Source organism: Parus major, chromosome 2 (assembly GCF_001522545.3).
Source record: "Parus major isolate Abel chromosome 2, Parus_major1.1, whole genome shotgun sequence".
In the NCBI taxonomy this organism is placed as follows: Eukaryota; Metazoa; Chordata; class Aves; order Passeriformes; family Paridae; genus Parus; species Parus major.
Window position 1 is genome coordinate 89,870,042 of NC_031769.1, and position 15,933 is coordinate 89,885,974.

The window sequence follows — 15,933 nt, forward strand, 5'->3', positions numbered from 1 at the left end:
TTCATTTATCACCAGTGTCAAAAAACAGTGAGCAACTTTACTTCTATGGGAAATCTTAACTTTATAATTAATTTTCACCTCAGTGGGATTCATGTAATTTTCTTGGAAGAGAAATTAGGGTCTTTTGGTCAAAGCAATACTTCAACAATCAACAAATTGCCAATGATTGTCTACTATACATAAGAAATATCTCTTACATGAATCTCTTTGTTGTAGATAAGCATTTATTTATGGATTTAAACAAGAATGAAATGTTTTGAAAGAAAAAAAATTCAATTTCACAAGGGCAAAAGTTGCCCGTGACAGTTTCCTGGCTGCTTGACAGCAACTTGAGGCTTTGCATCCTACATAGGGCATGGGAAAAAGATAAAGGAAAATGTATGACTACTTTATGCTGTTCTGGAGTTTGTGCAAAACTTCTTCAGTTTGCTCTTGTCTGTCAAAAAATCTTCCCCTTAAAAACTGAAACTTGTAAGTATTGGTCTATGTGCCATCAAACAGTTCAAGAAAGATCTACGTGTTTCAAGTACTTGTATCCTTTAAGCATCAAAATCATCTCCATTTAGCAGAATCAACAGGGAGAAAATGGTGTCAGAAAAGCATTTTTATTTGTTTTATTTATTTTGCAATAAGTCTTCTGGGACCCAAACACTGAAATGTCTGAATACTATCAGCTGTGCTGTCACTAGAAAAATGACTGTATGGTCATGGTGCTCAGCCTCAGAGGAGCTGATTTTCTTCCTACTTTTGCCTTCCTCAGACTACCCTTCAAGCCCTGTCATTCCACCATATCTCCAAGGCAGAGCTGACAACTCTTAAAGGGTTTGTTTTGTGTTTTGTTAAACCAGATTGTTGCAGAAATGTGAAAGTGTAACCAGTCTTTCGGGCAATTTCCAAGATGAAATTCCTGGCTATTTTGAAACTTTCAATTTTCAGCCCATTTCCCAGGGCATTCACAGATTATGCAGGAAACAGTACAAATGCTTATGCAAACAGAAAATTTCCAGCAGCTCTAATTTCGGAATAGTTCACAGCCAATACTTTCTGGCAACACACAAAATGATACTTTAATCTCGGTAGAGCAGGGGAAGCTACGTAAGATTGTCCTTCTCTAAAAGCACTATTCTGTGTCAGTTTGCATCCTCATGATCTGAAAACTGTCAGATAAAAAACACTGAGTCACTGAAAGGTCTTGAATGACCTAACTGTATAATGAAAACTCTCTTAGAGGGAAGTACTGCAGCATGGAATTGCTATTTCCTCGCAGGTGGCCCTGGAATAAAGTGTCTCCAGAGCTGTGCAGGAGTGGAGGGTGGGTAGGAGGACAGAAGCAGATATGCTTCTGGAAGGGCAGAATTAACGAGCAAGAGAAACACAAACTGCTCATGTGGATTGTGGAATAAGTAATATATGAGATGCAAGACACCACGTTTCAGACAGGACTTTCAGCAGCATTGTATACAAAGGCATAAAATTTGATTTTGGCTGAACAAAAGCTTCTGCAACCAGGGGCCAAATAAATCTGCTTTGTGCACAATACTGTTATGAACTGAGCTGGCACCATTATAATAGACTTCACAGATTTAAAGCCCATTTTTAATTTGGGTATTAACATATTTAGGAGGCTGTCCTATTTCATATATTCTGCTATTGATCTTTTCTTCTCAGATAGGCTTTGTGTATGATCTTTGGGATACTTTTCAAAACAGTTATTTCAGAATGACTAATATGTCCTGTTTGGATTCTTATAATTTCCTCCTTCTCTGATATTTTCTGTGAAAATGCAGAAGTTTTCCTCATAAGAACTCTAAGCTTGCACCATGTACTTCTAAAAATTACAGTTTTTATCTTAGGCCTTCTATCTCAAGTATTGCTTATATTATATTAGGAGCCAAAGAAGCATGAAACCTGAAATTTTGAAATGGAGTCTAACTGAAATGCCAAAAGAAAAATATCTAGTTGCAAGACAGTGAGAGAAACATCTGAGATAAAATTTGCTAATTTTGGCATAGAACACTCTTCCCAATCAAAGAGAATATCTGAGAATAGATCAGCTTTTAGGTACAACAACATATGTGCTTAACTAAGAAAGTATTTCTGTTTCCTTTTATATATATATATATATATATATATATATATATATCTGCTAAGTATTGAAAGGAGATAACTATAATCTCAGTATCTTGGATTACAGTGGGCTGTATTCCAGCCACATAGAATTTCATATGAAGAAAATTCTTGCTAAAAAAAAAAAAAATCATTAAGATTTTTCTTTATCAGTTCACTATTCACTCATGCTTCTAAGAAGGAACTCCTAACTTAATGTTACTGTGGTCTGCTTTTTAGCAGCCACCTAATTCACATTCGCCACTTGTGATTCAATGGTGCCTATTTAAGGGTGATAATACCTTAGTTTAAATGTGGTAGCATTTGTAGCATGGTAGCATGGTGGTTCTATCACTTATGTAATAGTTGTGTTATGAAGAGCTTTCTTTGGAAAGCTGTGCCTTCTGTTTGTGTTCCTCTTTAACTCCCTCAGTTCTAGAATACAGTTTCATTTTTCTGATTTTTAAGAAATGATCCACTGAAAGAAAAACAGGGTTTAGTAAATTCTCATGTCCTGAATTCTAAAGTCAGGAGTCTTCAAAAAAAGTCCTCATTATTAGCACGTAATTATTCTAAGGTGTTCAAAATACTTGTGTACCCAAATTACACCATCATTTCATTAACAATGAAAAAAAAAGTTAACAAAAAGCAATTGGTTTTATGTTCAATACTATGTTTTTATGTTCAAAATTAGAATGTCCATTATCTTTTCTGTTTTTCATATTTGCAGGCTTATGATGAAGAAATGTATGGCAGCAAATATCAGTGGATTATTCCAGGGTGGTATGAAAATCTTTGGTGGGAATCCTGGATTAATTCCACACAGTGTCTCAGCAAAAATCTTCTTGCAGCCATGGAAGGTTATATTGGAGTGGATTTTGAGCCTCTCAGCTCAAAAACGAATAAGACTATATCAGGAAGGGTTAGTATTTTTTCTTCCATCTATTTTATTATATCATCAGTTCTCTCTCTGCCGGATTGGCACAGTAAAGCACCAAGGAGGGAGGTGAAGCTGAAGGGTTCTTCTATTGAGTGACCTGGCAGTCATCACAGATAGTTTTACCACTTGAAAAAGTTAAAAAGTTCGCAATTTTAAAATATTTGAAAATCAAATCTAATTCTCTACAGGGTAAGAAAGCAGTGAAGTCCCTTGCTTCGAATCTGCCCTCTTCCCCCGGTATGAACATTATAGTTAAATGTACATTAAAGTTTGAATTACAGTCTTTAGTATCATGTGCTGTGTCACTTCAAGTTAAATAGTAGAGCACAGAAACAGAATATATATTTATTTATATTTAATAAATATAATAAATTATATTTAATATAATAAATAATTTTTTAAAATTTATTTATTCTCATATTTAAACCTGTTCTGCAAACAGACAATTTGAATGATGATTTGTGCCTCTCAGAACTAGGGGGCAGAAGGTGAGACTTGTTTTAAATATATGTGGTGTTTCAATAAAACACATAAAATTTTATCACTGAACAAATCCATACAAACTGTGACCAATGAATAAAGATTAACATGTTTATTTTGCTGCTTTTCATGCTTTTTTTTTTTTTTTTTTNCTTTCATGCCTTGCTGAGTGAGCATGAAAGGCAACTTTACTGAAGGGCAACTCATCATCTGATAGCACACCATCCAGATCGTAGTTAACTTGTAAAATATAGACAAATTGCCGTTCCAAATTTCATATTGAGTAAAGGGCTTGTGTTATCCTGTAAAGTGTAACCAGACCACTAATTTGCAGGGATACAGACTTATTCTCTGCTCTAGTGTTATGGTTCACCAGTGTACAGTTCTGGCTGAACTGGAGCCTTTTTGAACAAAAGTAAAATAAAGCAAGTTGTCATTTATACAGTGAGGCAGTAGAACTGCTTTCAGACTCTCTGTCTCCTAGTTCTGCATTCTCACCAGAAGTTTTTAAATCAGGCAATACTTGTTCCTTGAATTTTATTTTCTTTCGTAATTTTATTTTGGGGACCTTTTCTGTATTAGTTATGCATGTCTCTAAATTAGAGCGTGCAGTTTGTGATGTTGGTTGAGATTCCACTCTGTAAAATGTTAAGTATTGAAGTAAAACTGAATTTCATCTCCTCTGCAGACTCCACAGCAGTATGAAAAGGAATACAATGCTAAACGTGGTGATGGACAATCCAGCAAATTTCATGGTTATGCCTATGATGGAATATGGGTGATTGCCAGGACCCTACAGCGGGCAATGAATTATCTGAATTCCACCAACAAGCACCAAAAAATTGAAGATTTTAACTACACAAACCACAAACTCGGCAAAATTTTTCTGAATGCTATGAATGAAACCAGGTTCTTTGGAGTAACGGTAAGTCCTCATCAGATAACTGTGGGATTCAGGAGGCTTGTGATTTTGTGTCAGTAGTTGAAACAAGTATTAAATATTAAGCAAGCTTGAAAAAGAAACACAGTTGTATATTTCTTCTATCTTTAGAGCTTCCAGTTCCACTTTATATTAAAAATTAATGTTGTTGCCTTGACAGTGTTGCTCATTACCTGTCTTCAGTTGCCAAGGGATGACACTGTACAATTCCTCAGTTATCAGATTTTTTAGCATGAATGTCATCTGAATTAACAAATCAGAGTGGTCTCAAGGGAACCACAAGTTTTGCAAGCCGCAGTGACCTTTTAAGCGAATGTTTTAGCAGTTAAGGAGAAACTGCAATGTGATCTGAAAATACATGTTTCTCTCCATCATTTAGGTTTGGTAATAGGTTATAGCACACTGTCTCTAACTCCAGTGCTGAAAATCTATATTCTCGCAGCATGCTTCACTTATGATTTAAATTTGTTTATAATTTGTATTTTTCACAGTTAAGTACAAAGCATGCTCATATTGACTTAAGAAGAACTGGTCATATACAGTAGTATCCTCATTCTGATTTCAATTGTACAATTGCAAACTCATAGTTTTTTGTTGTTTTTTTCTTTAAATTTGTTTACATTTCTTCAGCTTTTTAGCAGAGTAAAACAGGAGATTTTTTTTGTGGTCTTAAAAATTCTTACTTGCTTAATTGTATCTGGGCAGCATCAGTTGGAAGTTAGTGGTGCGTAGGTGTTCAGGAGTCTGCAGAGCTCAGCAAGAGAGATGAGCAGACCCCATTTCAGGGAAAATGGTCTTTGGAGTTTCCAATGCTGCAACAAGGAACCTACTGGAATATGCTTTGTTGAGCAGTGTGCTTGGTCTGCAGTATGGCTAGATAAGGAAAACAGTGCTTGAAGAAAAGTGTATTTCAGTGATGCACAGAGGGGCATCTCCTTGCAGCAAGAGCATGGAGAAGGCTGGAGGGAGCTAGTTAGGTTCTGTCCCCCATGTTAGAATAAACTGTCTTGGATATCAATTAACATCTCAACATGTTGAAGTAGCAGAACTAAGGTTGTCATACATGTCAGAAACTGGTTCAAGGAGGAAATGCCTACACAAATACATCAACAAGGTGTAAAGGCTCACCTTTCGGTGTCCTTGTTAATTGCTGAAAAAGGTTTCTGCGATGTGGTACAATTGAAACAAATTCAGAATTTCTAAGTAAAAACCAACAGTTTGGCAAGACAATACTTGTATCTAGCTGCTTGCACAATCTGAATTTCGCTTTATTTTTACACTGAATTTGACTGAAAGTTTCAGTAAAAGAATTTGTTGTTCCACTGTATTTAATTGAATCCATACTGTATTCCACAGTAGGACTGGATCTTTGATGAAGCTCTCAGAGTAGCAGCTATGAACCAGACTGTGCAGGGACTCAGTTGTATCTGTCCTCTGTTATTCAATGTACAGTATCTATCAATAGGCTTGACATTGAATATTGCTGTGTGGTTCCTTTTTGTTTTGTTTTGTTTTTCTTATCCATTTTGTCTTCTGCTTAGTTTTGCAGCCAGTTATGGTGAAATTGATAGAGTTCATTAGCATTGCTTAATTACCCTTCACTGCTTCCTCTCCATTAAAAAAAAAAAAATCCAAAAAAACCAACAAAATCAAATCCAAAAAATCTAAGATTGAAAGAAAGCTCTTTTTTACTAGTTTCAGAGCCACCAGCAAAATCTCACAAGCAACCCTTTAGGTAGGGAATGAATCAAAGCTTCAACAGCCACATTCAGCTATGTTGACTTACTTTATTGTCTCAGATATAATGGTTTTCAAAGACATTACTGCATGATTATTCACTGTATTTAGTACCTGTCTGAGGTGCTGGGTAAAATATTTCTCTTTATCATTGGTCAACCAAATCATAATGGCAATGCACAGCCCAAATCTGGTAATTGCGGGGATCATGCTTCCCGTACCTGTAATTCACAAAAATATTTTATTGAAAGAGATATGGAGCGAAGAAAGTCTATAGCAACTACACTCTCTTTAGGGCATAATTACAACACAGAATGCTCAAACTTTTCTAGGCAGCATGGAGAAAGTGTTTTAGAGGAATATTAATTTCGCATTGTGTTGTTCAGAATGTTAAAGTTGAAGGAGCAGATTAATTCCTACCAGAAATACTTTTAAACTTTTTATTCTTCAGTCTAATAAATTGATGTAATTTGTGACCTAATTAAAAAATTTCACTGGAATATGAGTTTTAAGTCTTGGAGCGCTGAATCTAACTTATTTTTTTCTCAGAATATGTATTTTAATATATTTTTTTTCAGATTACTTTTAAAAACTTATTCTAAACAGGAAAAATACATTCCTTTATTCAAGATAATCTGTGCCAAGTATAAAGTGAGTTTTGAAAAAAAAAGAAGAGATAAAAGGGAGGATTAATCTTATCAATATTCAAAAACTCATCCAATAATAAACTATGTTGTTATTTATTAGGTAAGAGAAGATAGACAAGAAGCTGTAGACAAGAATCTAAAACTGGAAATATATTAAGTAGAGGCATCTTTCTCTATGCTTTCTGTGAATATGATATCAGAAGCACTGTCATGTCATAAATAATAAATCCCTTTACCCAGTTTTCATTTTCTTTGAAATTATTTATAGAAAACAACACCATTGAGTGAAGAGGGGATTGTGGAATTTTTTAAACAATTTTGAAAAGACTTTGGATGAAGTGTGCTAGTTCCTGATTATACAGAATATCATTATTTCAACTTTCTGTTCTTTTTATTTTTTTAAATTTTTTAAAATTTTCTAGGAGACAGCATCTAGAAAACAGATAAGGCTATTGCCAAGAGACTTGACATGACAAATCCTATTTTTATGCCTCAGAAACTCAGTACAAAATGTTATTTATTCTAATTCGGCTGTCAGAAATTTATTGGAAGGGAAATTATGATATTCCTTAAATATTCCTGAGGGTTCTGCTCTCTTTCTGGGCTTTTTTTTTTTTACTTAGCAAATTGATTCCTTCTGTTATTTTGCCTTAGTACTTATCAGACTTATAGGACTTATAATCAAGTTGAGTGACATATAGATTCCTTGTGCATTCTGAATACAGAGCAAGAAAACATAAATTTGGTGTTTTGTCAGACAAGAGTAATACAGCTATCTGCCACTTTCTAAAAGACAAACTGGATACTGTTTTACAGGTGGAAAATGATTTTGTGATGAGAAATGCAAAACAAAGGACCTGCAGGGATCTCCCTACAGTTTAGTTAATCTGAATGTCCTGATTCTGGGGTCAGATTCATTGGTTTTGGCCATTTTCCAGTTGAGTAAGGCATTTTGTGGTTAGAATGGCCCCTCTGCAATGACCAGCTTTCAGGGCAGGAGTGCTTTGGATTTGGATTTGGGACTACCTTGGCTTTTTTGGTGTGCATTTTTCTAATTTCCTCAGTTATCAGAGAACTTGATGAGTTATAAATGAGAAAGTTGTTGAAATGAAAAAAAATAAAGGATTTTGAACTTTTTTTCCCACTTTCCTTAATCCAGATAGAGACATTTGTATAAACTGAATGCAACACTACCCTTGTGATTTATTAAGTGCCAGGTCCTGTTTCCTTGCTAAATACATTCCTCTTCTCAAAAAGTACATATTCTTTCTGATAACTTAAGTGTCAGAAAATGGAAGACAAGAAAATAAGTGTTTACACAGTCTTTTTTGACACAATTTAGATGTCTGAGGCATTCCCTGAAGTAGTTGGTAGAGGCACTAGAAGTAATTTAGGTTTGCAGAATCTACTGAGGTCTCTGTTGAACTGTGACTGCTTTGAATCAGTACAGAGTGATAAAGTGATGGGAAAAAAATATGTCCGGGAGATGTATATATCTGCATTTCAATTCTATAGCATTTTACAGCATTCTTCCTATAACATGTTCATTTTGTATGTGTGAATGCTGAGGAGAATTTTCCACAGACTCAGAATTATTCTCATAGAGCAAGACTGTTTGTCTAAGGGATAATTTTAAAAAAAGAGATGAAAAGTCAGTTTATTTTGTGCAATGCTACCATAATATAGCTTGCTGGCTTAATAATTACTGAAGAATTAGTGCTATCTTCTCAGGATACCAAGTCATATTTAGTGTATACCAAATCAAAATCCATCCAGAAACTATATGGATTTTGTTTCAGTCATTTTTTTCTGTTCTTTTTTTCCTCTTTGTAGAAACCATGGATGGCTACACAGCAACTTACAATTACAGCAATATTTGTATTTGTTAGCAAAAAAAAATGTTGGTTATATTTGGAAAGATGTCATAGAATGGTTTAGGTTGGGAGGGGCCTTAAAGGACACCTAGTTCCAACTCCACTCAGAGCTCCATCCAACCTCTTCTTGAACACTTTCAAGGATGGGGCATCCACAATTTCTTTGGGCAACCTCTTCCAGTTCTTCACCACCTTCACAGTAAAGAATTTCTTCCTGATATCTAATTTAAATCTTTCCCTCTTACAGTTGGAATCCATTTACTCTTATCCCATCACTATATCTCCTTGTAAATTGTCACTCTGCAGTTTTCTTGTCCGTTCCCTTTAGGCACTGGAAGGTTGCCATATTAAATACCAGATTTGTTCTCAGGATATTAGTTGGTTTCATGGGGGAGCCAAGTAGTGGGAAAAATATAGTTCGTGTCAGAGATAATTTTTAATTCCTTTTTTATTCAAAACATGACACTATTTTTAAAAAATGTTTTCCTGTAATTTTCTATTTGCTTCACCTTTGTCACTGATGTGAAGTCAGGAATGTTACCATTCTCACTGATTTATGCCTGAACTGTTGCAGCAGGGTATTTTGCTTCTTGCATTTATTGCTATTATCTGTTATTATAAATCAAGTTTCAAAATTGCTAATTTATTTCTCATCCTTATGACCTTCTATTATTTCTGTGTAATGGAAAAAGAATTGCAGTGGAGGAGTGAGAAAATTAAATACAGTGTTGTCTTTTCCTTTTATGTCAGCCAGAGACTAGCACAGTAGGATAAAATTCCATCACAGTAGCTGCTGCACAATTGAAACCACAGCCATGAAATAGCTTTCAAGTCTGTCCCTGCAACCTGCATTTGAATGGATCTAGTCATATTTCATAACTGGAAAAATGCTTATTTATATGAAGCTTGCTTTGTATTTTGATGCTGATTATTTCTGAAGATTTATCTTAGCAGCTTGCCTCCAATTTCCAGGCTTCAGTAGCCACTGTGCTGAACAGGAATCTCAGAGATACAGGAGGTGTTAGCAATGGAATAGGAACAGGGAGAAAGTATTTCTTTCATGTCACCCTGGAAAAATAACATACCCAAGATGGTTAAATTAAAAAATGTGTCAGTCTTTGGCAGAGAATCAGGTAAAATTAGAATGGACTTCAACAGGATGCTTAATATGGGAGTCCAGCAAATATTTCTGTTAGTATCATTGATCAGTGCAGCTAATTTTGCATGAAGGGTTCTGAATTAAGCCTCAAGACCTATTTATACCTGAAGTTAAATTTTCTGTGTTGGCACGGCTGAGGTAGGGTGAATACTAAAAGTATTGGGGGGAGGACATAAATTTCAATCAAAAAATTTCTTGTTAATATAGAATAGAGCTTTAAAAGAACATTTAATTTTATCAAAGAGGCAGGAGGTAGAGGTTTAGTGTGCAGTGGAATACTTAACAGTAAAAAGACATCTGTTACTGAGAAATGCTTTTGAATGTTCAATCAAATTTGACTTAATTTTGAGCATTTGAAAATTTCTTGTTGGACATTAACCATAATTGGGTGATTTGAGGGAGTACAACAAGCTAGCAAAACACATAGTCAGGAAAATCTATAAATGTATGCACATACACACACATGCTCACATCTCCACTGACTCTTGGCAAATCTTGGGTTTTTTTCTACAGCTGACCCTGTGAGAGTGAACTGCTGTGAATTTAATGCCTTGCTTTGCCTTTTCAGTTTTCAGAACTTGATTCCTGTTAGGGCATTTCTTGTTTAGCACAAAAAAATACTTGGGATCTAGCTGTGTGCAAGAGCTTTTGGGTTTTCTTGAACCTTGAATCTCTGTTTACCTGAGATAAATATGGTGACTCTCTTACTACGTTACTCCCTCCTGACTTCCAGTAAATTATCCAACTCCCATGTGCAAGCAAGAGCAGTACAGTGAGTGGGTTGGTGAACTAATTTGCTCTCCATGTGGCCAGTTCATTTAGGAGACTCCTCAAAATAGAGAGCTGCTAAACTAAGCCACCAGCAAGTTTGCATAAGGTCATAAACAATGTTTGCTCATTAGGAAAATTCATTGCAAATGTTTTCATCTGCCAACAGTGTAAAACTGCATACAAAAGGAAATAGTAACTTTTAGAAACGAGATCTGAAATTAACTGTGACATTTCAAAGATTAGCCCTCAAGCTAATCAGCAGTTGACGATTTAATAGTTATAGTAGGTGTCAAATAAAAAAGGCTTTAGTCTGAAGTTGTAGAACACTTACTGCAGCATCTGTCATTTTAATAGCTGGATATTTTATGAAAATAAATGAACAACATACATTTATAGAAAAGCTAGTGGAACATTTTCTGGCTGATATCTCTTAGCTTCCTCTGCTTTGTATTTAATTTTGTTTCTATCCAGACGGTGTTTAACATAATGCTTAATATGCCCTGGAAGCTGCTTTCTTGCTGCTTTTTGTACCAAGAGTGGAAGTCCCTACGAATAATAAAGAAACAAAGCTCAAGAGAAGGTGACTGCACTGTCTGAGTGGTGGTGCAGGTTTGCACTTTACAGGGTAATTCTCTTCAAGCTTCTAAAGAAAGCAAGTGCATTTCAGTACTACCACAACCTTGGGTTTTTTTCTGACCCATGCTTTGTTTTTTAGCTGCATGTTTCTAGTCAACCTTTGGTTTATATTTTGTTATTGCTTTTTTCCTTTTGTTTCATTTTTTTTTGTCTGTGTTTCTTGAATTTGAAGGATGAAAACACTAAAGAAAAAAGTTAAATTTATGAAAGCTCTGTCCTGCTCCAGATCAGTAGTTAAGCTGGGAGAGGGTATTGATGGTTTTTAGCGACTTTTCAAGAGAGTTTTTGCCTTGTCAGTTGGGTTTGTCTGAAATTGTTACAGAAAGCTCTTTCAAAGTAGCAAGATACTGAAAGTGTGGGGAGTGTGTATGTGTTGAAACAGGGAACTACAGGTTCTGGTGTCTGTTGAATATCCAGGACATTGTTTTTCCTGATGATTAGATGGCCTTTTATCTTCTGCTTAGTCAGAAATACCGCTAGGCAGATTCCTTTTCCACCTCTTCACCATCTATCAGAAAAAGAAGGAAAAATGTTATGTACTTTCTATCACTGCATTAAAGCCCTGTGTCTCACTTCAACAAGTTGTTGGGTTCTTTTTTTTTTTTCATGTGACATAGGAAGTGTTGTGTGCCTACTGAAAAAGGGTGATAGGATAATATTCTACAGACACTTACAGAGAAATGTCCTGCTTGCAATATGAGCACCATTGAAATACCATCCCCTAAAATGACAGAAAACCTGGAGTAGCTCCATCCATCTGTACTGCAGCTTCAAACCATGTCAATATCTTGTGATCAGTGGCAGATGACACATCAGTGTGGATCTCTGGTGATGATCCCATAGCAACAAGAAAATATCAACACTCCATCATATACAAGTCCATATAAACAGCTGAGGGTTTGAAATATATGCTGTAAGAACTGCTTTGACATAATAGCTCCAACATTACTTACCCAAAACAGAAATGTGGTGAAAGGCACGTGGAGTTGACAATGCTATTTTCTAAATTTCTGTTTGGAATGTCTCTGTTTCTGCCACTGGCAGGTGCAACCCCCCTAAAAGGATTAAAACATTGCTGTAAAAGGAGGTGCAGAGGGAAAGTGGAGAAGAGAAAATCTGAGGTGCTTTAGCTGCACTGGGACCTGTTGCAGCTCTTGGTAGCTGTTGTAGCGCACAGTGTGTCTGTCAGTATAGCAGCCCAGCAAACAACTGTCTTGAGAGCTATGATTACATAGTGCAGGCTAAAATTATTTCAAGCTCCTTTCAAGTAATGTTGCCTGTAAAGGAGGACTCCTCCTTCCCCAAGAGAGAAATAACTTGAGTGCAGAGGGAACAGATGAAGTATCAGCAGGGTCTGTGATCTGGGTGGAGACGCACTGGAGAGGAATTATATCTATAGCTATGTCCCTAACCTGCACACATATTTTTTTTAAGAACAACAATTCTGGACAGGAAGACTGCAGGAGAATGTGTATTTAGGAGAATATAATGGGAAGGAAAAGTATTTCCTGGAAGGCTCTTTTCTAATCTGCATCACTGTACAGTTCTGAGTTTCCAGTCTCCAATGTCTCTTGTTCTAGTTCTCATTTATTTATTAGTGCTTAGAGTTTAATGAACATCCTCTTACCCGACTGTGCATTCCCTGAAATTGATTCTACTGTCTTTATTGAGGAGCAGGTCAGTAACAGATTATGTCAGTTCCACAGAAGTATGTCCAGATAAGCCAGGTGTGCATTGACCATTTGATCAGTAGATGGACCATATAAATATTTACAAGGTGGAGCTTGATGGGCTTGAAGAGCCAGCAAGGCTCTGCTATGATTACCTGGCAGATGGTATGTAACTCATACAGGTGCAAGCTGGTACAGGCACAACTGACCATACTTCCAGGTGTGTATTTCAGATGATGCCATAAAGCTTAGGCAAAAAAAAAAAAAAAAAAAAAAAAATCTGTGGACTGTGGGCATTCCAGAGCATCAGTGTTTTTCAGTGGTGTAGTTATTCCTGCATTCAGTGTCCCTAGGAGAAGGAAAAAAGATGTATGTCAGACTTAGGGATGCTGCTGTTTCTGTCTGGTATGTCTCCATTTGAAATTACAAGCAAAGACATTTTACATGTATATTTCGAAGCCCTCAGCTGCCCAGTGGTTTGGAGATGAAAACCACCAAACAGAGCCTTGAAGTGCAGCATATTCTCTCAGTGGGCACAGTGGTCAGAACAGCAAGATAAGGTATCCTGCATCAGCCTCTGTCTGTAAATGTTTTCCTCAGAGCTACATTTGATTTATACCCCTTCCCTCCTGGAAGAGAGCACTAGAGACTAAGCACTGGTTTAGCTTAATATTTGGGATGTGAATGCTCTTCTGTCATGATTCTAGAGTTAAAACACAGTATTGTTTTGGAGTTAACATATTTTAGAAATAGTATAAAACTGAATTCTTGAGTGCTTGAGGGAATTGCAGTTCTTGTTTCATTTTCCACAAGAACAGATGTTAGCCCTGCTGCCTTGGGATTGTTCCAGCTCTGGTAGTTCTGTTCTGTGTACCTAAAACTCTCACTGAGGTTTCAGATGGATGAGGAAGTTATTATTTACTAGCTTTTCACCAGGACTCTTCTGGGACAATAAATGCCATAAAGATGCAAAATTTTAGTATTACTGTTCTCTCTTCTCTAAGACTTTCATTTTATTAATATTTCACTGCACAGGCAAAATATAGTAAGATTTTACTGGTTTGATCCTGTTCTTGTTTCAATCAGGGACAAATCTCCTTTCAGTTCATTGTGAGCAGGAAGCAGACCTTACCCAGCAAAGTGCTCTAATAAACAAGTTGCAAATATAACTCAAAACCTTATTCTAAAATCCTTTTTGCTCACAGAAAATTGAGAAACTTCTTTTGAGATGCTGTCTGGAATTAGTGGAGATATTTTAAGAGTGCTGATCAGGTGTATTGCTGTAAGTTAGTAATGAATGATTAGGCTCAAGAGCTTGTTCAAGCGCGTTAGGAGAATGTGTCGAGGGTACTATATGGAATTACATGACTCAGATGTCAAATAACTGCTAGTGATTAAAATAATGGGGTGGAGTGTAGCAATTTAAAAATAATGTCTAGTGGTGACTATAAGAGCCCACAACGTTAAGTGCAGATCATGTAAATCAAAGAAATGCTGAATATTTTGGTGATCGGTTGTGCTCATTGTACGTATTCTTTTGGCTCAACAGTGTAATTCTTTACAGGGTGTCAGATGGCTGGGAAAATGAAGCATGGAAAAAAGATAAATGAGAAACCTCGTAGCACACAAATAATATTCTGTGGGCTGAAGCAATAGAAAGAATATTCATAAACTAGTTTCTTGAAATCTGAAGAATATTTTCTACTGTTTTTTGAAGAGTTGTCATCATACTACTCTAAAATCTTCTCAACATCTGCGTTTCTTGAGCATTTAAAGAATAAGTAAAGCTCATAAATGATAAATGCATTTCTAAATGTGCTTAGATCTGAAAGCAGGTTCATTTAGTAAATAAATTCTGAAGTTTAAAATTAGTTCTAACCTGCTTATAATTATCCTTTACAACACTGTTTTGGATACTCTAAGAAAAGGAATAAAATATATGCATTTTCTATGACAGTTTTTTGCACTACTTTTACAAAGATATGTTGATTTATGTTAATTGTACTTCTCTCCATTGTTGAATAGTTGCTTGGCAAGCTTTAATTTATTTTCTGTTTCCATCTAGGTTACCCCATCACTGGGAAGTTTTAAAAAGCTTTTAAAATGAGCCTTTTTTCGTCTTCAGTGAAAGTGACCCACTTGATGTTGCAAGAATTAGAATTAAACATGATGGAAATTTTTGTGTGCACCTAAAAGCAAAATTTTCCCTTGGGGAATATTTTGCAATGTGACATTTTTACTTTATGGTTGGTAAAAAATCCTTAACTTTTAAAACTGTATTTATTTTAATTCTCTGTTCATACTGCACTACTTCTGAGTTTTTACCTTCACCAATTAACATAGTCTCCATTGTTGTTAATCTTTACAACAGCTCTAGGCAAAAATATTCCTTAACTTGAATGCAGAATTCTGCTGAGTGTGAATCCACCTGCAGCAGTGTTAAGAGTGGTGTTATTAGCTGACTTAGCCTGGAAATGCTCTGAGGTTTTCAGGTCTGATGTTCAGTGGATTATATTTTCATACATCACTGCTCGTCTTTTCTGGCAGTCATGATTTCTATGATGAACTAGTTTTCTTCCTTAGAGAGGTGCTCCAGTTGCAAATAGGAGTCTTGAAGCCTGCAAGCATTTTAGTGAAACACAGGAAAATTAAAGTATTTTAATGGCATTTATTGCACATAAATGTACAGTATTTTTTCAAATAGTTTTCCAGTATTTTTTGAGTCAGCTTTTAGAACTTCTCTATTTTCTACCCTCTGCTCTTCTCTCCACCATCTTCTCAGGTTGTTTTCTCCACTGCTGCTGCTGAGGATGAATTCGGCATATTTTAGCTTCTGCTAGAGCCATGCAGGGATACTTATTTTTTAGGATTTCATAAAACAAAAAAGATCTTTCACTTCAGTACAGTATATGCCATGGCTGGATTCCTACCTTGGAGTCCTTCACATAGACAAGGTGATGAAGCAGAAAGTGC

At 35.9% G+C, this 15,933-nt stretch overlaps 1 protein-coding gene across 1 annotated transcript in view; it reads left to right on the forward strand.

The window, feature by feature from the left end:
• Positions 1 to 15,933, forward strand: part of GABBR2 (gamma-aminobutyric acid type B receptor subunit 2) — a 456,189-nt gene that overhangs the window by 223,069 nt on the left and 217,187 nt on the right. Inside the window, exons 7-8 of the mRNA XM_015618642.3 lie at positions 2,837 to 3,028; positions 4,215 to 4,451. Of these exons, the coding sequence (XP_015474128.1) occupies positions 2,837 to 3,028; positions 4,215 to 4,451 (429 nt within the window). The remainder of the gene's footprint in view (positions 1 to 2,836; positions 3,029 to 4,214; positions 4,452 to 15,933) is intronic.